General features: G+C 40.5%; 5 protein-coding genes and 1 pseudogene across 5 annotated transcripts; 1 reads left to right on the plus strand and 5 right to left on the minus strand.

Moving 5' to 3' along the window:
* Window positions 1-3,760: 3,760 nt before the first annotated feature.
* On the minus strand, window positions 3,761-9,251 carry arid6 (AT-rich interaction domain 6). The gene is made up of 6 exons (XM_077498077.1): window positions 8,963-9,251; window positions 7,429-7,591; window positions 6,670-6,722; window positions 6,283-6,380; window positions 6,026-6,185; window positions 3,761-5,174 (listed from the first exon to the last, which is right to left on the minus strand). Exons 1-6 carry the CDS (start codon window positions 8,972-8,974, stop codon window positions 3,915-3,917), a joined length of 1,746 nt encoding a protein of 581 aa, XP_077354203.1. The 5' UTR covers window positions 8,975-9,251; the 3' UTR covers window positions 3,761-3,914.
* Window positions 9,252-15,483: 6,232 nt separating this feature from the next.
* On the minus strand, window positions 15,484-16,589 carry LOC144002694 (histone H3-like). The gene has a single exon (XM_077498135.1). It carries the CDS (start codon window positions 16,316-16,318, stop codon window positions 15,908-15,910), a length of 411 nt encoding a protein of 136 aa, XP_077354261.1. The 5' UTR covers window positions 16,319-16,589; the 3' UTR covers window positions 15,484-15,907.
* Window positions 16,590-17,043: 454 nt separating this feature from the next.
* On the minus strand, window positions 17,044-17,793 carry LOC144002695 (histone H2B-like). Its single transcript, XM_077498136.1, has one exon. It carries the CDS (start codon window positions 17,764-17,766, stop codon window positions 17,392-17,394), a length of 375 nt encoding a protein of 124 aa, XP_077354262.1. The 5' UTR covers window positions 17,767-17,793; the 3' UTR covers window positions 17,044-17,391.
* Window positions 17,794-19,505: 1,712 nt separating this feature from the next.
* Window positions 19,506-20,353, plus strand: LOC144002891 (histone H1 pseudogene; annotated as a pseudogene).
* A 517-nt stretch (window positions 20,354-20,870) lies between these two features.
* On the minus strand, window positions 20,871-21,407 carry LOC144002900 (histone H4). The gene has a single exon (XM_077498582.1). The coding sequence runs from the start codon at window positions 21,288-21,290 to the stop codon at window positions 20,979-20,981; it is 312 nt and encodes a 103-aa protein (XP_077354708.1). The 5' UTR covers window positions 21,291-21,407; the 3' UTR covers window positions 20,871-20,978.
* A 515-nt stretch (window positions 21,408-21,922) lies between these two features.
* LOC144002895 (histone H2A) lies at window positions 21,923-23,028 on the minus strand. Its single transcript, XM_077498576.1, has one exon. It carries the CDS (start codon window positions 22,982-22,984, stop codon window positions 22,598-22,600), a length of 387 nt encoding a protein of 128 aa, XP_077354702.1. The 5' UTR covers window positions 22,985-23,028; the 3' UTR covers window positions 21,923-22,597.
* Window positions 23,029-23,830: the final 802 nt, after the last annotated feature.

The following is a 23,830-nucleotide window of genomic DNA, read 5'->3' on the forward strand; positions in this document are numbered from 1 at the left end:
CCTTTATTAAATTCCGTGCTTTCTTATTGTCATTGTGACCATTCCCGCCCGGGGTGTAGTTACATTATACAATCAAATGCGGTGTTTTGTTTCCCAACATCTATTGAGCAAGGCAGCCTACACAAACTTGGCTCCTTGACGCCACTTCTGTCATGAAGAATGGAAATTTCCTGCCAACCTTCGTGAGAAACGTGTGGAAGGATATTCGAAATGGTTAACCCAGGGGTGTCCAAACTACGGCCCGGGGGCCATTTGCGGCCCGCCGTCCATTTTTTAGTGGCCCGAGACACATGCTAAAAAGTGGCATTTGACTCTGTTCAAATAATATAAACAAAACAAAAATGTTTGGAGATGGTCAAAGTAAGAAGGGAAGGTGTCGAAAAACGCAGGAGCTATTAAAGGTTAATTTAGTTAACTAAAACGAATGAAAAAACTAAAATTCCAAAAACAATTTCACAAATGAAATAAACCAAAAAAACGAAGATGCTTTTTTAAAAAAAAGAAAACTAACTGAAACTACATTTTAGGTTTACAAAACTAACTAAAATAAAACTATAATTATAGCAAACATGTCCATCGTTTTAGTTTTTGGTAATTAATTTAATGCATGAGGCTTTGGGGATGATTTTAAATGTGACTTTTATTCGATTTATTTTTATATAAACTGGAATAATGACATCGCGCCCATGGTGTTTTTTAAATGTTGCGCACGAGTAATACACATAAAAAACTAAAACTAATACTGAAACTAACTAAACTAAAACCAAGCATTTATTAAAGAACTGTCTAAAACTAATAAAAAACAGAACCACCCTGAAAAATAATGAAAAGTAACTAAATAAAAAAAAAAAAAAAACTCAAAACAAAATAAAAACTAAAATGAAAAATTCCCAAACTATAATAACCCGACTGCCATATTACAAATAAATTGGTTTATATACTGTAGCATTTTTCTAAATATGCAAAAGCACAAATAAATGATTTGTACAATTTTCAGGACCAAACACAATTTCTCCTGGGTTAACCAATGTTATACAGTTTAAAAGCAGTGCTACCAAACACTAATGATAGCTAAACTTCTGACTTTGAAGTAATGAATGCAAAATTGTATTTTTTTTTTTTTTTAAGCAAATAAACATTCTGTAAATTGTTTACACCAAAACACCTAATGCAGACAGTCGTAGCCCAATTATAAACCGGACGGAGAATGCACGTGTTACGATGTACTATTCCGAGCCAGGGAACACAATGAGCCGCACTTTTAACAGATACCAAATTTTCCCGTGACACGGTTGGTGAGCAAAAGTAAACATGCCAAAAAAAACGTCCCAATCGCACGCATCTCGTCAAAGCTGTTTTTTGTGCCTTCATATCCTCATAGCCGCGTAATTCTGCATGCGTGTTTGTGAGACATGGAAAGTACACTTCTTTTTTCTTTTTTTTTTTTTTTTTTTTATTCCGATACAGAGAGGGGGGAGGCGCTGGAAGTCAGCCAGCGTTCAGGCGGCTCTCGCTCCGACTTCCCGCCTGCTTGTTTACGCGTTTCACGCCGCCGCTCGTGAAAGACGATAGCGAGCAGTATTGCGACGGCATTTGGCAGCGAGTCAGCTATTTGTCAATTGCGACACCTTTTATAAGTCCCACATTGTTTTATATACACGCTAATTGCTGGCATCGTGAAGTTGCGCGGTGGGCGATTGCTAGTAACCGATGAACCTTTTAGGAGGACAAATTTCGGGCTGACCATTCTCGTTTTTTCCAAGTCATTTAATTCTCAGCCCTTTCTTTCCTTGATGACAAAAAAAAAAAAAAAAACTAAAAATATTGATGGTAAAACTGTTTCCGAAACATGTCATCTATTTTTAGATGAGCAAGATAAATAGTTAGACTAAGTGCAATTTCTGGAGAAATTGCGCGGGAATGCTGAAAGCTGAACGCTAATAGCTGAATGCTTATGAAGTAAATTGAAAGAGAAATTATGCGAAAATTACAAAGTTTTAATTGAAGTTGAATTACAAATGAATAAGAACAAAAACTTGAACTGTAATCTTAATCATTTCAGAGAAATTATAATCCGTTGTTAACATGTCCCTGGTTGATGCCACCTGCTGGCCGTTTGTGTGATAACGACCATTTCTGAAACCGTTCTTTGCAGTTGAGAAGCTGCATCCAAGCCTTCTGTATGCTCTAGCATAAAAAAAACAACATAAAAAACGTATAAATACGTCTTTGGGACACTTAAAACATTTAAAATAGAACATATTTATACGTTTTTGGGATCAAATGAGTTCAAATGGATTTTTGACGTCTATAGCCGTCAAATGGCACTGAATGAGTTGAAAGTTTATCGCCGGTGCAGGGCGGGCTGTTCAAGTTCTGTCTCGCTTGCTCTGACCAACCAGTCAGAGGACGGAAAATTCCGACATCATCATGGAGGATCAATTTGAAATCTGCTTGGTTAAAGAAACAGTCCCATTGGTAATCGCTTTAAGTGATATCAAGTGAGTACTACTGATATCGAAGTTGCGTGACACAACACGTTTGGGGAAAAAAAAACAAAAAACAAAATTCACCTTTTGCACTCGCTTTGTCCTTGTTTGAATACGATGACGTCCTTTCAAAGACGTCGGCCTTTTGTGTGCTGCCTCATCGCCGAAAATCCCTCAATGAATAATACGCAATCATGTTTGCTTTTGGTGTGTCGACTAATTGAGGGCGTACGTAACAATTAGCAGCCGCTCAGCAGGTTTAGCGTCTGGATGAAAGATGTGTTGATTTAACTGTCGTCGCCATGGAAATAAGCGAAATACGAACAGGACTTGATTGGTGTTTATTTGAAGCGTTGGCTGTTAGCGTTGTCAATTCAACAATTGGAATGTCAGACATTTCAGTCATTTGTTGTAAGCGAACGTTTTTTTTATTTTATTTTTTTTTGTATCCAAACGAAGACACCCAATAAACCAGTCATGAGATTATCTACGTTTACACCGTTTATATGTATTAACGGTGAACCCTCTGTTATATTGTGCTATAGCTAGCAACCCGGTTTTTGTGGCGTTTAGTTTCAAACTTATCACAAAGCAGAGAGAATATTTGTTTGTATGCGTTGAATGTTATAAAGTAGCAGTTGTTTGTTTGAAGGATTATAATACTTAGCATAAATTAGCGTAGATGTTAACCCTAAATGTGGTTGGTTGAAATTTTGGTGTTTATATATACAATATGAGAATTTTGCAGTCAAATGGCAAACAGCTTCAAGGGGAAGTTATTTCTTGACAAAAATATGTTATATGTGACCCCACTAGTCTAAACATGACATTCTGATTAATATTACATTTGTGGAATATGAGTTATGAAGCAAAATCAAGCCGGTTTTTTTTTCCATCTCCCGTGGGTGGCCAATTTGCCACCACAGCTGCTCAGGCAATGACCAATCACAGCTCACCTGCTTTCTGTAGCTGCGCTGTGATTGGTTGTTACCTGAGGAACTGAGATGTCATTTTCACTCGACAACAAGTGGCAAAATGGCCGCCTTCTGATATTGGTTAAAAACTGCTGGATTTCGCCGTTTAACTCATATTCCATTAGCACAACATTAACCAGAATATGTATTTTTATATTATTATATTTTATATATATATTTTTTTAGGGGTTGACTTCCCTTATTTGTAGAATTGTGCGAGCAACAGTGTCTTGTTTTCGTTTCCTTGGTGATATGAAACGATACTTTCCCATTTCGTGACAGAGACAAGTGCGAAGGAACATTTGAAAATGTCTTTTAATTATTTTAAATGTGTGAAGGAGGGGTAAAAAAAATAAAATAAAATACAAAAACATGTTTTTCTTAAATGCTCTGTTGTATCCCCGAGTGTTGTGGATGCTCTATTTACACAGTCTTTACGTTCCGGTGAGTGTCACGTGGAATTGGAGATGATTTTCTTGAGCTTCATCACCTCCTCTCTGGTCAGCTGGAGCATGGAGGCGGCCGAGCTGGAATTCGTCACCGTCTGTGGCGCCTTCCAACTCGGCTCGGCGTCTCTCTGACGGCTCGTCGTCACCGTGAGATCGTGCGGAACCGGCTCGGGGCTCCGGGGCGGCTGCCTGTCCTTGGCGGAGGCCTCCCAATAGGACGGAGGTTTGGGGCCGCTTGATGACGTCACTTCCGGCTGGGGAAACTGAGAAGGGTCCAGAACGGTGTTGGGTTTCGGTGCGCTGTTGGAAGGGGCGGGCGCTGCATAGCCGGTGAAATGAATTTGGCTGGGGGCGTGGCGCATAGTGGACGTCGGGTCGGTTGAGCTTGGACTCGGAGCTTTTCTGCCAGGCGCCCGGAGGTCTTCGATGCTGTTTCTCCGCTGATGGCAGTTAGGGTGAAGAGATAAGAGTCCCGGGGGCAAGTCCTTGCTCCTTTGCGCCGCCTGCTGCAAGAGGCGAGGGAGCTGCTTGGCGTCGTAGGTTGCGCCCGGGGGGCCGCACATCCGCAGCCAGTTGTGGAACACCGACAGGGGGATCTCGATCTCCATTTTGCCGTCGTTCTCAGGAGGCCGGCCGATGTTCAATCTCTTCGCCGGTGGGCCCTCTTCTTTCGGAGTCCTGTATTCCGTCAGGTTCCGCTTGGTAACGCAGGTGCGGCCGTCGGTCTTCATCGTCAGGGCGGCGTCAACCTCTGGACTACTGCTAGAGGTGAGGTCAACCACGAAGTCCTCCCTGGCCCTGGCGATGAACGGCGTCGCTCCAACCGTGGCCGCCTCGTCCGGCTGCTTGGCGTCGTCCTTCCTCGCGCCCTGCGAGTACAGCGAAGACGCCGTGTTGAGAAACTTTGGGTTCTTGTTGGCCAAGGGTGGAGAGAAAGACGACTTTGGATTCCGATCCATCCTCGGAGTCTCCGCTTTAACGCTCAGGTTGAGAGGCTCGCTCAGTCCGGAAGTAGACTTGTACTGTTCAGACAGGAAGCGCAAGTGCTCCAGAGGCCTCACTCGTTCAGGCGGGCCAGAAGCACACGGGGGGAAGGTGAATTTGGGCGGAGGGGCCGTCGGGGGGCTGTGGGAAGTCATCACGGACGCGGACATGGGGACATAAGTCGGCAGAAGGGCGCGGCCTGAATGATAGTAGTGGTGGGGTTGGAGTTGGAGAGGAAAGACGGTGTGATGAGGCCCTGGACGGAGGTTGGGGTGATTCTGGTGGAGATAAAAGTTTAGTTTACTGGGTCTGTCTTTTAGTTCTCACGTCACGGCATGGTTGCCTTGATCCCCTTTAACACCGTTAAATTAAATCACTCAAGTAAGCTTTATTGTTTAATAGACTTGCAAGAGGGAACAACAACCATGCAAGCAAAGTAACAGGAGTCAATGAATTTTGAGCGTCCGCCATTCATTCGACAATCGTCAACAGTCAGGACAACCTTCCGTCATTCGTCAATCCGTCACCAAAATCGTGCCGCCGTCGTCGACGGATTGACGGGACGAAAATTAACTCATGTCAACGCTTAGTTCGTCAAAGTGTACACACCGGTTGCTAAGACAATACTTCTTAACGTCGCTTAATACCCATGCAAGTCATGCCCCACTGGTTGTGCTGTATCTGACGGCCATTGTTTTCTCGTATCCCAGGAGGATCTTGTTTGACTTCATCCTCCTCTGATATAATCAAACGGGAACAATACGCCTAACCACAAACCTTACTCAACAATAGTATTAAGCAGGAATCTACAGTTATGTAAGAAAGTACACAACTTAATGATTGCATCATTTTCGAGCAAATACCTTCCCAGCAAATTAGCACAATAAGAGTTTGACTGGTTTGTGACCAGTGAGTTGCAGGGACATTTTCCCTGCACCATTCAGCTGCTTTCGACATGATCAGACGTCTACTCTGATACGATGTCTGAAGCCTGCGATTGAGAGTGAGCCAGGAAAAAGATAGCTCGGATGGCGAAAAAGGAATTTGGTCCATTCAATCGGGTTCCTCTCATAAAATTGACTTTCAAAAGACATAAGATAGCTTTGAAACATCTCGTAACGCGACCGACCTGGTGGTGCAGCGGCAGTGGCATCATCTTGCGTTTGATGGCTCTGTGACCGTCCACGTCCTCCACGCCGTAGCCGTGGTAGCGGTAGTGCTCGGCCACGTGCGGCGACACCACGTTCATCGGCATCCCCTTCAGGTGGCACTCGTACGCCAGCAGCAGCCTTTCGAAGGATGCCGACACACACAAGCGGGTTAAGGTTCCGGTCGGACGAATAACAAGACGGCGCCTCGTTCCCCGTTCCCGCCACGGCGGCTCACTTCTCGTAATGGCGGCGGGTGCAGGTGGCGGCGCTCGTGCTGCGGGGGTTCCCTCCCAGCGAGTTGTAGACCTGCTTCCAGAGCTGCTGAGCCGTCACCTGTCCGGACAAAAACAGCTCCCATCAATCGTCTCCATGTCAGAAAGCTTTATTAGCAAAACTCTACAAGGGCGACGTCACGGAATTGGGTTGGGAGATCCCAAGGAGAAACTGGTTCTCCTTGGGATTTTGGGGAAAAAGGAGCTTCACGATACAAAACGAGGATACAGAAGTCCTGAACCTCATGACGAGGTCCGTGACAGACCAAAGAGAAATGTTCTTCGCGATACCCATGCGATTGCATTTTGTCTTAGCTCCAGCAAAGATAAGCAATAATGAAAGAATTTACCTGGTGGTAACCCCCCAAGTCTCGGACTGTCTTGAACATCACAAATAGGTCAACTGAAGAGAAAGAACAAAAGACCGTTTAAGCCTCACAGTTATATTAACCGATGCAAGAATTGTCTTTAAAAAAAAATTGTCACCAGATTGATGTAATCAGACTAAAACCAATGCTTCTCAATTATTTTCTGTCATGACCGCCCCCCCAAGGAAGAAGAAAACATCTTGCCCCCCCCCCCCCTTGACTATAAAATAAAATTAAATCCTGAATTAAACTATAAACATTTTTTGACTGACCACGTCAAACCATATAAATCAGAAAAATAAAATTACATAAAATCAAGAAACAATAATGCATTCAAACTGATCACCAACCAAAAAACTAAATAAATAAAATAATTTGTGCTGATTTTTTTTTTTTTTTTTTTTAACTGTGTGCAAGCGCACATGCTCAGTGCAAACAAAACCCCTACACCACCGAGCGAATGCTCCCCGAGCACACTCTGCCGATAATGAGAGCGCCACTGCCCCCTAATGTAGTGGAGGTGCAATTGCACTTCATTCTAGGACAATAAAAAATAAAAAATAAAATAAAAAAGCATGTTCCCCAAGGCCCATTTGAGAAGCACTGGACTCAACCAACGATAAGAAATTTTAGGCTTTCTTCTGCTAGCCCGAACATTATCACAAGCACTGACCTAAATTTAGAGTTGTGCCTCCGTGTTGCCACGTCAATCTAATGACAATCCCAAAACCACTCGCGTACTTTGTTTGAAGCCCAGATGAGGGATCCTCTCGATGGGCGTATCTCGCTTCTTCATGAAGAGGTAGAGATTCTTCAGGAAGGCCTCCTCGCTCGTGCCCGTCAAGTCCCTACGGTTCTCTTCTGGGGCCACCGGGGCCCCTAACTGAGCCTTGGCCATATGTGCCTGGGAATGGCAAGAACAACAACAACAATCAGCGCTTTTGACAAAAAAAAAAAAAAAGGCTCCCTTGTTCCGTTTCTTATTGGGGCCGCGATGGTAAAATAACGACATATAACTTCAAAAACGATTGCCGTCAATTGTACGCAGATTTTCGCTATTTGTGTGCCAGCGCTAAATTACGGAGCTCAACTGTAATCATGTTGTTCCCAAAAAAATTAAATACAAATGGAACGGAGTCCTGGCCGTGTTAAATCGACCTGTTTTGCAAATATATTGCTCCCAGAATGCATTGCGCGGCGCAGTTAATGACGTTATAAGGACGCTAATCCTTGTCATATCTATTTGTGTTAGCAGTAATTGAATTTAGGTCGTATTTAACACGTTTGTCGGTCTGTGATTAAAAATAATAACAACAATAATAATAATAAACAAACAAACGGTAACTTTAATTTGTGTGTAAAATAATAACATCCAGGACGATTCCCCCGTTACAAGTTGCGTTGCTCATCTGAGGACTGCTTGTGAAATTACAAATTATGTATATTTTGATTGTGGCCGACTGATTAATTACTCCGACATTAATTATTATTATTATTATTTAACTTTGCAAAATCATCTCTCGGGCCGGATTAGACCCCTTTGCGGACCTGATCCGGCCCGCGGGCCTTATGTTTGACACCGATGGTCTAAACTATAAGATGGCACTACTTGTTTGGATCTGGCTTCACACTCGGGAATGTAATTTTTGTTGCGAAAGCGCAAGTAATGTGTGAGAGCATTTTTTTTTTTTTTTGATTGGCCATTCCATCTGCGACATTGCAATTTGCGATTACATTTTTGAGTTACTGAAAAACTACTGGCTGGTGGTTGGCCATTGATTTAAAAAAAAAAAAAAAAAAACTAGTATCAGAACCTCACACACTGCAAAATCCCAAACTCCAAATCCTGCTCCAAACCTTCAACCTTAACCCCAAAAAATCTTGAGCCCAAACCTGCAACATTGGCTCCAATCCTAATCCCCCAACTTTCACTCTTAACTTCAAATCCTAATCCCAAATCCAAACATGGCGTAGCCTAAATCATTTGCGCACATTTTGGGGAAACTACTAAACACTACTAGAAGAGTCCACTTTCATATTCAAGATTTGTGAATGACTGAGAATCTACACAGACGTACATTTAAAAAAAAATCAACTTCTCGCAAACCCATTGATTTTTTTTTTTTTTTTTTTAACAGATATTACCAATAAGATACAACTGACTTAATTGTGCACTTATGCTAACCCAAACCCTCGAACCCCAAATCCAAACCCTTAAAAGTCTAACATATTCAAAAAGCACACAAAAGGTCATGACACACTTTCCTTTACTCACCATTTCCATCATGAGCTCAAGCAAAAAAAGGGTTTCTGGTTAGTCAGCGCCGGGTTGCCATCCGAAAACCACGACAACACACTTTATTCACCCACAAAAGCGCACACACGCGCGCGGCTGTTTGCAAATATTTGACAGCGCGACAGGGGCGGCCTTATTTCAACTGCTGCTGAGATTTCGGACGGCCCGACCGGTCCGACCGGCTCTCGGGAACAAAGTGCGGCGTCGCCGAAATCAACCGCACGGCGCGATTTTGCCACGACAAGCGTTAGCGACCGACTCGCTTGTCGGACTGGTCGCTTTCCGCTCGCGTTTGTCACGGCGTGATGAGTATTTCGATGAAATGTGAAGATATTGCGCCGGGCAAAAAAAAAAAAAAAAAGACTCGGGCGACAGATGGCCGCGCTGATAAACGCAGCATGTCATGACATGTCGTCATATTAACTATGACAATTATGCGCGCGTGAACAGGAAATGCAGCATTGCGAACGGCTCGCCGGCTATTTTTGTCTCTCTTGAGGTTAGATTGTATAACACATTCTGTTTCAAGTTTTATTGTTTAATTTGTCGCAGGCTTATCTGTGCAAACCTGTTGTCAAACTTTTTTTCTAAAACAAAAAAAACATCAGTTGTCTTTGCGTAGCTAATGCTAATCCGAAGCTAATGCTAACTTAGCATTTGATTTGAATGGCTGTTCTGCGGCGGTTTGACGGATTGCATAGACGGAAGCATCCCGACTATTTCTACAGTTCTACAGATTTTTATGATGCGTTTTAAACATAATTGTAATAAAAAAAATTAAAAAAAAGTATTTATCAGAGGATTCAATTACGTTTGAGATGGAAATTCATACAGTATTTCCATACATTTTGATCCATCCATCCATCATCTACTGCGTATCCGGGGTCGGGTATACATTTTATATTTATTGTTTGTTTATACATTTTAATAAATAGTTCAAATGTTTCCAATATTTTTATTGAAAGAGGCCCGCCCAAAAAGTGAAAATTCACTAAGTCACAAGTCGAAAGTAAAAAGTAGGATTAGACATAAAAGGCAAAAAAAAAAAAAAATGCAATATAAAAAGACAAAGAAAAAAGTGGAACATAAAAAGGATGCTTAAAAATCCAAAATGACAAAAAAAGTCAAATGGAAAAAAAAAGTGAAAAATAGAATTTTTTTTTAAATAACATTTTTAAAAATTGAAAAAAAAAAAACAAAAAAAAAAAAAAAGGAAATGGACAAAAATGTTCATGTTGACATCAGTATTTAAAAAAATAGGACGGCGTATTAGGGCCATGTAGAAATATATATATATATATATATTTTTTTTTTTAGAGGGCGGGGCAATAGGACGAGAAAAAAAAGTGGCAAATTTGCCACTTTTTAATATGATGAGAAAAAAGTGGCAATTAAAAAGTGGCAAATTTGTCACTTTTTTTTCTCGTCATATTGACCCCGCCCTCTAAATTTTTTTTTTTTTTTTTTTTTTTTTTTTTTTACATATTTCTATATGTCCCTAATACGCCGTCGTAAAATTTTTTTTTCATTTTCACTTTGTTTTTTTGTTTTTTTTCTTAAACTGGTTCTACTTTCATAATTGTCTTTGGGCTCAATAAAGGTCGAAGTTTGAAACGTGAAGAAACAAAACTGACACACATACCAAACTACTCGAGTAGTCGTGCTTGAGTGGAAGTTACCAAATGCCGTTTAACCTCATAACTGCGTCATCTCATATCGATTCATTGTGGTTTTTCAACACCCAATTTGCTGCAATCGGACGTCTATTTTCCACGACGACGTGTAATAAGAATATTAATCATCATCAACCCATACCTGGACATTGCGCCATCAATGACAGATGGGTTTACCGGAACCTTCCCTGATATTTATCTGTCGGCGGGCGGGAGATGATGTCGAGATGCAATTTCATCTCATGTGACCCAGCTGGTTCGACAGGAAGGAGATTCGGGCAGGCGTTAATCTGATGCGATGCAAAGACCAAACATGCAACTGGCATGATAATTACATCGGCGTGCTAGAAGTCGATTTTCATTCAGCGCCTCGACGGGGACTTCTGGAAAGGTCGGAGTTCATTTTCACCACTCGGAACACAAATCATTTTCTCTACTAGAGGGTGACGCTAACATACAAATACATAGTTTTAAAACACGGAAAAACTTTTTTTTTTTTTTTTTTTTTTTCAAAAATAGTCAAAAAATACAGTTTAAAAAAATCTTTAAAAAAAATAAAATAATGGAAAAGTAAAAAAAATAAAAAATTCCAAACAGTAAGAAAAAGATAAGAACGAAAAGTCCAAGCAAAGAAACAAAAATAAAAAATAAAAAATAAATCCAATATTATGCAACCTAGAACCTGCACAAGTTCCATGAACTGAAATGTTTGCACAAGTATGCACACCCTCGTACCTGGAGATGTTATCTGCCCCCTAATCAACAAAAACAAAAAATAATCAACACAAAGTAATCAACAGCAACCAAAAATAATCAATAATAATCAATAATCTTTTTTTTTTTCTAATTTATTTATTAATTGGTAAAATTTTATGATGGGCTTTAATCATTATTTTAAGATGTTTAAACTCCATCAATTCATTACATTTTACAATTTTTAGTTGTATAAATAATGGATTAGTGTGGTCTCTGCATCCACAGCCGCAAATGACACGAATAGCTCGTTTCTGTGAAAGAAAAATGCAATGTTTTTTTTTTTTTTTTTTTTTTTTTTCAGCCTTGACCGGGATGGAGGGAATTATGAACAGTTCAAACTAGTAATTAATTTTAGCACAAAATCTTCATGAATGTCAAAGAAAAGCCGACTTGGAACAGCTGAACTTTATTTGTGGTTAAATCAGAGGGCGCTTTAAATGACGGCATGTGAGTGCTAACTCCCAATTTAGTGTGACTTTGAACGTGATTGGCTCATTCTGAACTCATTTTTAATGCGTTGTACAGGTTATTGTTTTGGAATCGGTTGAATTTGTGCTATGTATACGTTTTGTATATCCACTGTCAACACATTACAGTCACGCTGACAACAGATTGGAGCAGACGTTGACTGCCTATAAGGAATCATGTGGAACAAGTGGGTAATTATTGTCATTATTATAATTACGTTTCAGTTCCAAGGCGAGTAGCGTTTTTAATGCCCTATATGTGTCATGCGAGGCCGCTAAGACTTGTTTTGGGGTGTGGTTGAGCAACGCGTGAATTTGAGGCCGATCAACTTTTTGAACAGATGTGCTGCTTTCAATATCGTGACACGACGACGATTGTGGCAGTTTTAATATCGCGATGTCACGATATTGCCGTTATCGTTACATCCCGACTTTCCACTACAGCGTTAAAATGCTAAAATGCCGCGCAGCCCCGAGCGTTAAATCCCCGCCACATATGAAATGCCGAGGTGACGGCAAATACGACATTGTGCACCTGCTTGTCCATCGGTGCTTCTGCGCGCTGGAATTTTTAAGCTAAAGTCCAAAAAAATGAAAAGTTGAAATTTTGAAGTAGCAACAACTGGAAAAAGTTCACATTGAAACATAAGTAATGGAAAAAGATAGATAGAAAGACATGGGAAAAAAAACTGAGGTAGAAAAATTAAAAAAAAAAAAAAAAAAAAGTTTGAAAGTCCACCATAAAAAGTGATAAAGTGAAATAAAAAGAAGTAAAAAAAAAAAACCTGAAAAATGAATGAAAATTGACTAAATTAAAAAAAAAGTAAAACAAAAATGTTGCAAATAACAAAAATGGCGATAACATAAATAAATAAATATACCAAAAATTAAGTAAAAAAAAATAAGTGAAAAAAAAATGAACGCCCCCCAAAAATAGAAAAATAAAGTACTGTTAGGTAAAATTAAAAAAGAAAGAAAAGGACAACAATTATTGAAAATTTAAAGTAAAAATATAAAAAGGAATTTAAAAAAAAATGTGACAAATTAAAAAACAGCTAAACTCCAAAAACACACAAAAAAAAGGGGGGGGGGGTGGATTACTCTAAATTCAGATTTAAAAAGAAGGAAAAGTGCAAAATTAAAATTGAAAGTAAAAACGTAAAGGTATTATTTTTTTTTATTAAGAAATAAATGACAAATTAAAAAAGTGAAAAAGAAAAAAGTGGAAAAAAAGTTCATAAAGTCAAAAATATTAAGTCAAAAATAAAATAAAAAAAAAAACAAAATAAATAAATGAAGACAATTTTCAATTTTGTTATTTTAACAACGGTGAAGTGGATGCACATAATCGACATTGGCGGTCCGCACAAAAAAACAAAAAATGACGTGGCGTGCCCGATTCTTGAGTTTAATCAACACCTGTAATTTGCATAATGAAGGTCAAACCAATTTCACTCTTAATTGCCGCCTTCAACCAAGAACACGCAGGTGTTGCTGATTACCTGCTGAATGTCAGCCACGCCCCAAGAACAAAGTTAATGACAATGTTGTTCCTTTTGTGTCGCGCGGGCGTCAAACGTCTTTCAAGGTTTGGCCACCGACGCCGGATAACGAGCGTTCTTTTCCCCGATTAATTAACCGAAATTAATTAAACGACGCCGTCACGCAACATTCTTGCTCCGGTAAATTAGGGCGTCGGGGAAAGCGGCGTTTATTACATCGGCCGCATTTCTACCCGGAGGGGACGTCTGTCAATCGTTTGGAGGGCGGGGCAAGTATCCCACGGTGAGAAAAAGTCAACGCCTGTTGGTTGAACCAACTGCACAATAACTGGAAATATGCGATTTTACAGAGAGAGACCATGTTTAAAAAAAAAAAAGAATAAAATCATTAGATTTTTTTTTTTTTTTTTTTAGATAGCAGATTTCATGTTGCTATGCAAAACTGGCTTCTTCTTCTTCTTCTTTTTTTTTTCTTTTTTTTTAGCTTGGGGGCTGGATTCAATTTTAAATTCTTCAGGGTGTCCAAAATGGCCGCTTCAAACCAAAATTATCAATATATTAGGTAATAAATCCACAATAATCTACGATAAAAAAATAAAAAATATCAATTAAATAATAAAAAAATAAATAAAAAGTAATAATTCATCATATTATAATAAAATAATATAAATTAATAATAAAATATAATTTCAAAATATTGATAAATATAAATGAATAATATATATAATAATAATAAAAACTAAGCTCATGAGTCTTCTTCGCCTGAAGACGTGCGTCCATTTCCCCGCCACTCTTATGAGGCACTCCCCCTAGTGGCCCGCTAAGTAATTTCTCAATAAGTCATGAACAATGGTAGCTGTATATAAACTACAAATATCACGATACTTGCGTAGGCGTATCGATCATCTATCGGTAGACAAAGTATCACACTGATTTTTTTTTTTTTTTTTTTTTTTAATGAGTGCTTGGGTGCTGATTTATTATCTTAAATGCCAGAGCCAAAATGGCCGCTTCAAAACCAAAACCGCAGACTTCCTGCGTGTTTTCAGGCATGACCAGCAACCAATCACCTGATTGGCCAGCGAGATCGAAGATAAGTGATTGTAGTGATAAGATTGGCCATGAGGCCAACAAGTTAATCAGCTCCAGGTAGTGAGGTGAGTCACGTGGTGAGCTATTGACACGTCATAGCTGCCGAAGGTGCGGTCACACATCATCATTCAAAAAAAAAAAAAAATAATAATTAAATTGCCCTCTTGTAATAAGAACAAGCCTTATGTCAAAATAGCGTTGTGCTGCATTCACACAATTATCGCCACTCCCAATTCCAAAGCCAACTCGACATTGTCACGCATGTGTTATGTTTCTCCTCCTATAAATATTCAAATAGATATTTGTCAAATATTGAGGGGGAAAAAAAACAAAACAAACAAACCGAATGTAAATACAAGAGCATAATTTCATATGAGCTCGTTAGCATAACAATCATGGTCGTTTGGATCAGGTGCGTTGGAGACAAAAACAACAAAACAAAACATGTCCGACAGGTACCCTCGCAGTTTTAAATTGGACTTGACCAATATGGTTACATCATTGGACTCCACAACTGCATTGGTTCTGCAATAAACATTTGTTATAAAAAAAAAAAGTGACAAACAAAAAGCTAAAAATAAATAAAAACACGTATAACATTACTATATAACAAATACATAATTTTTCACATGAAAAATGAGCCACCCCAGGCGAATGTCGATGGTCCCTTTAACTATGATGCTCCCCGGAATAATATCCAATTGCACCCCCTGCCGGATGAACAAAGTACAACCAGTCAGTGGTGAATGAATCGATCCAAATATCGATATTGCCGATACCAAGCCAGGGGTCAATATCCGATGTCGATACTGTGATATCAGTCGAGTAGTTTTATTTCAGTTTGGTTCTTTTATGCGCTGCTGCGGTTTGTTCAAACATATTCAGTGTTGAATCAATCACAATATATATATATATATATATATATATATATATATATATATATATAATTATTGACATAGGAGCACATTAACAATCTAAACTGACAATATTTGGCACATCTGAGACAATTATTTTGTATATTTATCATTTCGTCAATCCATTATTATTTAGTCAATATACTTTACATTTGTTTTTCAGTCCATACATTTTATTTAAGTTACATTTTTAATATTTTCTGTCCAATGTTTAACATTAGCTGGATAATTTCCATCCAATTCTGTAGCGGGACATGGTCCTTAGGTGACCCCGATTGCATTGGACACCGACCCCAGCATTATTTGTAATAAATATTTAAAGGAGTGGGGGGGACATCGTATCGGTGATACTGGCCCTCCCTGTATTTACTTCTTTGTGTCGGATCGATACCACAATAAGCAGTATCAACAGTCATGCTTTCAGTGATTGTTGAGAACAACATTTAACCGGATGTGGAATTTCGGCTTTAGTGAAAACAAGCGTGGCTCTTAAAAGAGCCGTTGTGTTGTGAATGGGAACTTAAGCCCTCTCCCCGCGGATACGACGCGCCAGCTGGATGTCTTTGGGCATGATGGTGACCCTCTTGGCGTGGATGGCGCACAAGTTGGTGTCTTCGAACAGGCCGACCAGGTAAGCCTCGCTGGCCTCCTGCAGCGCCATGATGGCCGAGCTCTGGAAGCGAAGGTCGGTCTTGAAATCCTGAGCGATCTCCCTGACCAGGCGCTGGAAGGGCAGTTTGCGGATTAGAAGCTCGGTGGACTTCTGGTAGCGGCGGATCTCGCGGAGGGCCACGGTGCCGGGCCTGTAGCGGTGAGGCTTCTTGACGCCGCCAGTGGCCGGTGCGCTCTTGCGGGCGGCCTTGGTGGCCAGCTGCTTCCTGGGGGCTTTGCCGCCGGTGGACTTGCGAGCGGTTTGCTTGGTTCTTGCCATTCTGTACTGTAGCACGCTTGACACGACTCAAAATAGATTGAATGGAAGCGTGAGACGGCGCGGCTTTTATTCAGTGGAAGCAGCCACCTGATTGGTGCGTTTGGGAAGCGTCCGCGCGGAAATTGATCTACTATTGGCCGAGGCAGATTTGAATTGAGCCAGTCCGCAAGCAGAACTGACCAACGGCTTCCGAAGCGAACTGATGCTGCCTTCATGTGGTATCGTAATTATGGTAAATATACCACATGTCGAGTAGAAAATTGCACGTGAACGCCCCCTCATGTCGTATTTTCTATTGGAGAACTGGAAATTCATTTTGATACCCGAGTTTACGAGTTGAGAGAACGTTTTAAGTTTCAACATGGCGGAGAACACAATGATTTCTGAATGGTAAGAAATATTAACACTCATAAGGTTGTTAACCTCCGCTAGCACAGCAGGCTGTGCACAATTACGTAGCATACACAATTTTGCTATAACAAAATCACATGAACAGAACTCGGATTATGAATTATGAGTTTCCGAGTGGTAACGTCCATTTTTCCCATAGCACGTGAAGGCAGCGTGAAGAGCTGTTCATGATTTTAGAGCAAACAATGCTCATGAATTTATTTCTCATACTGTTATTATCGACAGTTTAACAACGCACCTGTTGTGTATTTAATAATGCGAAAACTTTCACATTGCCACAATTTAATAATGAATTTCATTTATTAAAAAAAAATAAATCTGGTAAAAGTATGGTCTAGTATGTCTATATTTAGCAGTATTCTATAACTATCATATTGTGTATTTAATTAAGGCATAAAATGTGTGTGCATTATATTAAGTTAATAGAGAACAGTTTCGTAAATGTTATTGTCAACATCCACCACATGGGGGCAGTGGTAAAAATCAATGTAAGGTAGCATTATAAATCCACCATTTTGGCGGCCTCTTCGCAACAGCTATTTATTGTATAATGATAGTTTAAGTGAGCATAACGTCAGGGAGTGGAACACATACTTTTTAAGATAAAAGTAGGTGGCTCTTAAAAGAGCCGTTGGGTTGGTGATCATGCTGGAAGTAGGTAATCACTTGGAGCTAGTGTACTTGGTGACGGCCTTGGTCCCCTCGGACACGGCGTGCTTGGCCAGCTCACCCGGGAGCAAGAGACGCACGGCGGTCTGGATCTCCCTGGACGAGATGGTGGAGCGCTTGTTGTAATGAGCGAGCCGAGCCGCTTCGGAAGCGATTCGTTCGAAGATGTCGTTGACGAACGAGTTCATGATGCTCATCGCCTTGGACGAGATGCCGGTGTCCGGGTGGACCTGCTTCAGCACCTTGTACACGTAGATGGCGTAGCTCTCCTTTCTCTTGCTCCTTCTTTTCCTGCCGGGCTTGCCGGCGGACTTGGTGACGGCTTTCTTGGAGCCCTTCTTGGGCGCTGACTTGGCTGGTTCAGGCATGCTGACTGGGAGTCGGATGTGGCCTATAGTGTCGAAGTTGGGGGTCTTATAGACGCCTTCATGCAAATAGGACTGCGCCAACGCCACTTTCTGATTGGCTGAAATCATACCGCGCCAGATTTCCTTTGTGGCGGCACTTTGGTACGTTTTTCAAGACGTTTTTAAATAGGAACGTCATGTTCTTGTAAAAGTGTCTTTTGTCACATAGGTATTGTCATGGAAACCCACGTGTAATATTTATTATTATTAATTATTATTATTAGTATTTTACTACAGTATTTCAAAATTGACTACACATCTCACATTTCTGCATATCTTTATTATAAATATATGTTCATGGTACAACACTAAAGAAATTACACTTGACACAATGAAAAAATAGTCACTAATCAGTATACGTTTTATTTAACAGTATAAATATATTGTTCCCTCAGAGATGTAAAAGTGATACATCCATTAGTGAAAATGACAAAAAATAAATAAATTGTGCAATTTGTCAGAGATGTAACTTTAGTGTTCCAAGGTCTCCGGTGTGAATAGAGAGCCGATTCATTCATTTTAGTTTAGTCCAATTTCAGTCACACTTGTTAGTTTTTATCATAGCTAGTCAAACTAATCTCATTTATATTTAGTCCATTTTTAGTCCACTGTAAATCTCACATTTTAGTCTTTATTTTAGTCCAAGAAAACGTCATTTTATTCGTCTAGTTTTAATCAACAAAAATTGTCAACGTTTTAGTCAGGACAACCATTTTACCCCTGTATATGTTTTTTTTTGTCTGCAGATTATAGTGAACCTTTTTGGATCGAAAACTTTGACATCAAATTTTCTCATCTTTGTGATTTAAAAACACATAATTACAGCAGCTACTATGGCTCAATGCTAACAAATTAGCTAGCATTAGTTAGCAGTGGCATTAACATTATTGTTGATTAGCAGAAACAAGATTTTACAAAATTATATCATTTTCATTAAATTTTTGTTCATGTACTAAAACGTCCATAGATTTTAGTCCAGCTTTTATTAAGTGAAGGACATTTTCGTCTCGTCTTCATTAGTCGACCAAAATGCAGAGTGATTTAGTCGCAGTTATTGTTTAGTCAAATCTAGTTTTATCTGGGGAAAAATATGTGTTGACGAAATTATTTTTGTTTGGTTTTTGTTGATGAAATTAACAGTAACTGGCATAAGGCGCAAAATAATTCCGTTTGTTACCATATGTACATAATTGGACTTTACAGTGTACACTTTATTTACACATTGTGTGTTCAACAAGTTGTTATCAGTAAAACAGAAACATCTTTCGTGACTTGGAAACAACATATTTGCAGTTTAAGGTCATGAGGAGTGTTATGGACGCCAACAGACACAAGTCAGAAGTGTCAGTCATCATGTGTGTTTGCTCGCCTCAGAAAACGTTGCCTTGTTGCCAAAATGATCAAAAATTCTTGCTTGTTTAGACTTTGGATCGGCGGAGGAACGTGTTACTTAACATATAAAACACTTTTGGTCAAATAGTGTGTTACTTTAAATACTTTTATTTAAGAAATGAGTGAGGAATTCCGCCGGTTGACGCTGCTCACGCCAGCGTGGAGGCGAAGTTTGGAAGTTCTGAAAAGAAAATGGACGAATGGTACCACTTTTAAACAACTACAATGTGGAAACGGACAAGTGTGCTCGATATTAAAATGAGTTTTTGTTAGATAAATTGTTTCCATCGTGATTTTTCACCATTTGAAGTGTGCGAAGAAAACACAAGTGAGGGGAGTTTGCCAGCGCGCCGTGGAGCAAACTGCCCGATTGACTCTCCACGGTTCTCACGGTGCGTTTAAAGTCAGGCCCACCGGCTCCGGAAAAGCATCACTTGCAAGCAGCAATGGCAGAAGTCGCCCCAGCACCATCCGCCCCGGCGAAAGCGGCCAAGAAGAAGACGGCCAAACCCGCGAAGAAGAGGGTCGGACCAAGCGTCAGCGAGCTCATCGTCCAGGCCGTGGCCGCGTCCAACGAGCGCAATGGCGTCTCTCTGGCCTCCCTGAAGAAGTCGCTGGTCGCGTCCGGCTACGACGTGGACAAGAACAGGTCCCGCGTCAAACTCGCCGTCGTCGGCCTGGTGAACAAGGGTACTCTTGTTCAGACCAAGGGAACCGGCGCTTCGGGCTCCTTCAAGATGAACAAGAAGGCCGAGGGGGGGAAAGCCAAGGCGCCCGCTAAGCCCGCAAAGAAAACCCCCACTAAAGCGAAGAAGCCCGCCGCCGCCAAAAAGGCAACGCCGACCAAAAAGCCAAAGAAGGCGGCTGCCAAGAAGCCCGCTAAGAAGCCCGCCAAGGCCGCGCCGCCGCCCAAGAAAGCAGCCAAGAAGGCGGCTACTACCAAGAGCCCCAAAAAAGCGACGGCGGCCAAAAAAGCCCCCGCGGCCAAGAAGACCTCCGCCGCCAAGAAGAGCCCCGCCAAGAAGGTGGCCAAGCCCAAAAGTGTGAAGAAGGCAGCACCCAAAAAGAAGTGATTCAACACTTTTAGCCACAAAAAAAGGCTCTTTTAAGAGCCACCCACACTTTCTTTTAAAGAGTAAACTTATTGCTTGTCATATATTTGCTGTCATCTGTATACAGTAGTGATGTGTCGCTCAGAGAGGGAGGGGGTGGGGTACTGCACGCGGCTCCGTCGCGTCTGCGCAGCCGCAGACAGAGGGAGACAGGAGGAGGAGAAAGGACTACAAGATGAGCAGAAAACGCAGTAACATCATTTGGAGACATTTTAAATGGTTAAAGTCAAAAAAAAATTTTTTTAATGCAAATTTGAAACAAAGCAAGGTCTTTTATCCTGGACAGGGTGAGTAGCTGATGTTTGTTTTGTTCGCTGCTGCTGTTGCATTTCAATTACTACTTTTTTTTTTTATTATTATTATTTGTCATTTTGATTGTTGGTTGAAGTTACTTGTTTATTGTATGGAACCTATTAATTTGGTCAATAAAAATTAGGGGAAAAAAAAAATCATTTTCTTTGCTTGATAACTGTTGCTATTTGCAGTCAGTAGAGAGCAACATTTAGCTCACCAAGTCATTTAACAAGTTTAAAGTTCGGTTTATTAAATCAATGTGCATTTGTAGCAATCTGCATTTGCAATACATGTGGAAAATTAAACTCTTTATAGATTCAGTGTGCGGCCCTTAAAAGGACCTTTGTTTTTTTTTTGGTGCGCCGAATGAAGAGTTTAGCCGCCGAATCCGTAGAGTGTACGTCCCTGCCGTTTGAGAGCGTAGACGACATCCATGGCGGTCACGGTCTTCCTCTTGGCATGCTCGGTGTAGGTGACGGCGTCACGGATGACGTTCTCCAGGAAAACCTTGAGCACACCGCGGGTCTCCTCATAGATGAGACCGGAGATGCGCTTGACTCCGCCGCGGCGAGCTAGACGGCGAATGGCGGGTTTGGTGATGCCCTGGATGTTGTCGCGGAGAACTTTGCGGTGACGCTTGGCGCCTCCTTTCCCGAGTCCTTTTCCTCCCTTACCCCGGCCTGACATTATGCTAATTAGTGTAGATCACAAAGCACAACTGATGCACCAGCTAGCGGAGCGGGCATTCTTATTACAACATTGCGGACGTGAGAGAGGACAGCTGACCCAAATTTGCCGCGAGTAACGTCACTCAACTGCCCTTCCCCCATACGTTGACCTTGTATCATTTTACCTTTACCGTTAGCAGCGACAGTAATGAACGTGTTTCTTTGCATGATAATGTGAATTTTAATTAAAGTTTTCGTTTAAAACTGATATTACTTCATACATTTACATTAACTATAAAGTGAAGGTTGTCATACTTGAACACAAACGAGTTGTTAGATTAGTAAAGGTGCTTGGTATGATAAAATTCGACAAATTTTGTTCTTTTGGGTTTCTACAATCATTTAGACGTGAAAATGTAAAAGCAAGACAGACGCCTGTTAAGATTGTAATAATTGCCCAAAACGCCAGACATTGGTGTTTTTCTAATAATTAGCATAATCCTATGCTTATGTTCATTCTAATAATTACACATTCAGGAGTAGCTACTATAGTTGAAATGTATGTTTATGTCGTGTTCCTTACTACGATATTTCTTGGAATATATAACATATTACCATTGTTGGTATGAACTGTAAGAATATAATATCTGTTGCCGATGGTAACATTATCAAAGCTCAAAAATACAGTTATGTGGCGATACTGGTTATATATGATGAAAAAAAATGCTAAAATTGTTAAGATAGCAGTACCTGCGGGAAGTACTGTATATTTTGTGTTTTATAGATTAGAGATGGGAGTGGGATTGTCATATTTTTAAACTACAGTATGAATCGTTGCTCCTGTATTCAACTGTAAATTGTTGATTGAAATAAATGAAAAATGAAAGTCATTCGTTTCCCTTTTCAAGCTCTTTATTTGTACATGCACGTAAACTTCTCACTGTCTGTTCCATTCTACTTCCCGTTCTCGTAAATCTCTCGGCTACTCTCGCGATAACTCGGTGTCACCAACTCTAACAGTAGTTGGCTTCCTCAAAAGTCGCTAAATGGTCTTACATAATTATCCCGTGATTTTTGTTTGCCCCCCTCTTCTCTGCCCAACTGGACTCACGTTATAACAAAAGCTTCTTTTCCGGCGTTTAAAACCGTTATATCAAGTTTATCGGACGGAAATAAGTTTAAGTCGTTTTAATTTCAAATACAAAAATTTAAAGTCACCATGTTGACAAAACTGACGTGTGTTACATTATAGAATTATACTCTTCATGATACAAGTGGTTGGCTCTTAAAAGAGCCGTGGGGTGGGTAGTTTAGTTGTCTGCCGCTTTACTTGGACTTAACGGCTTTCTCGGTCTTCTTCGGCAGGAGAACGGCCTGGATGTTAGGCAACACGCCTCCCTGAGCGATTGTCACTCCGCCGAGCAGCTTGTTGAGCTCCTCGTCGTTGCGGACGGCCAGTTGGAGATGGCGAGGAATGATTCTGGTTTTCTTGTTGTCTCGAGCCGCGTTGCCGGCCAATTCCAAAATCTCAGCCGTCAGGTACTCGAGCACAGCCGCCAAATAGACGGGTGCGCCGGCACCAATACGCTCTCCGTAGTTGCCTTTGCGAAGAAGTCTGTGAACTCGACCCACTGGAAACTGTAATCCGGCACGGGAAGATCGGGTCTTCGCCTTTGCTCTGGCTTTACCGCCGGTTTTCCCCCTTCCAGACATACTGGACACGATAGTCGGATTCTGTGTTTTTGGAACACGGTGAGAACTGCGGCACAAAGCAGCTTTTATAGGTCACTGCTGCTCACTGATTGGTTAGCTGAAGCAGGGACTCGGTTGTCCAATCAGCTACGAGCTGTAGCTCTGCTTTGATTTGACCTGAGTTTGTTTCAAAGAGCTTTAATAATATACAGTATATATATATATATATATATATATATATATATATATATATATATATATATATATATATATATATATATATATATATATATATATATATATATATATATATCGGTCTAGGTGGGCTGCCATTATAATTTGTAGTTAGCCAACATCTCGGACCTTATTTGGTGGGTGAAATCATTTTCCGATACAGTAATTTGATCAATAGAGGTCAACACATACCCCCAATGAATTTAATTTTGAATTCCTTTCCTTACATGACCTATTTATTAAAAATGTATATTTATTTGCCTATTTTTCATTAAATATTTCTGTTTCTCGTGGATTTTGTTGGAATGGTGAATAGCACCAGCTTGTCTTGTGACTTTGATTAACCAGTAGGAGCGTAGTGTTATGAAAGCATGTGACTGCTGGGATCATAAAGCGTTTTTTTTTAAACAAACAAACATAATCTTGCTTGGAAGACAAACTCGTTTGAAGGTGTGATTTCAAACACGGACGAATGAGTCAGGTATATTCTGGAGGATGAAAGTTTGAAAACAAAAGGGAATCTGACCATGTGATCACAATCCGCCATTTTGAATTGACTTGGAACGCTATCCAGATTCCAGCCAATCCCAGAGTGGCGTTCGCACAGCGATATTTGCATGAGGGCTTCTATAA

Source organism: Festucalex cinctus, chromosome 15 (assembly GCF_051991245.1).
Source record: "Festucalex cinctus isolate MCC-2025b chromosome 15, RoL_Fcin_1.0, whole genome shotgun sequence".
Classification (NCBI taxonomy): Eukaryota; Metazoa; Chordata; class Actinopteri; order Syngnathiformes; family Syngnathidae; genus Festucalex; species Festucalex cinctus.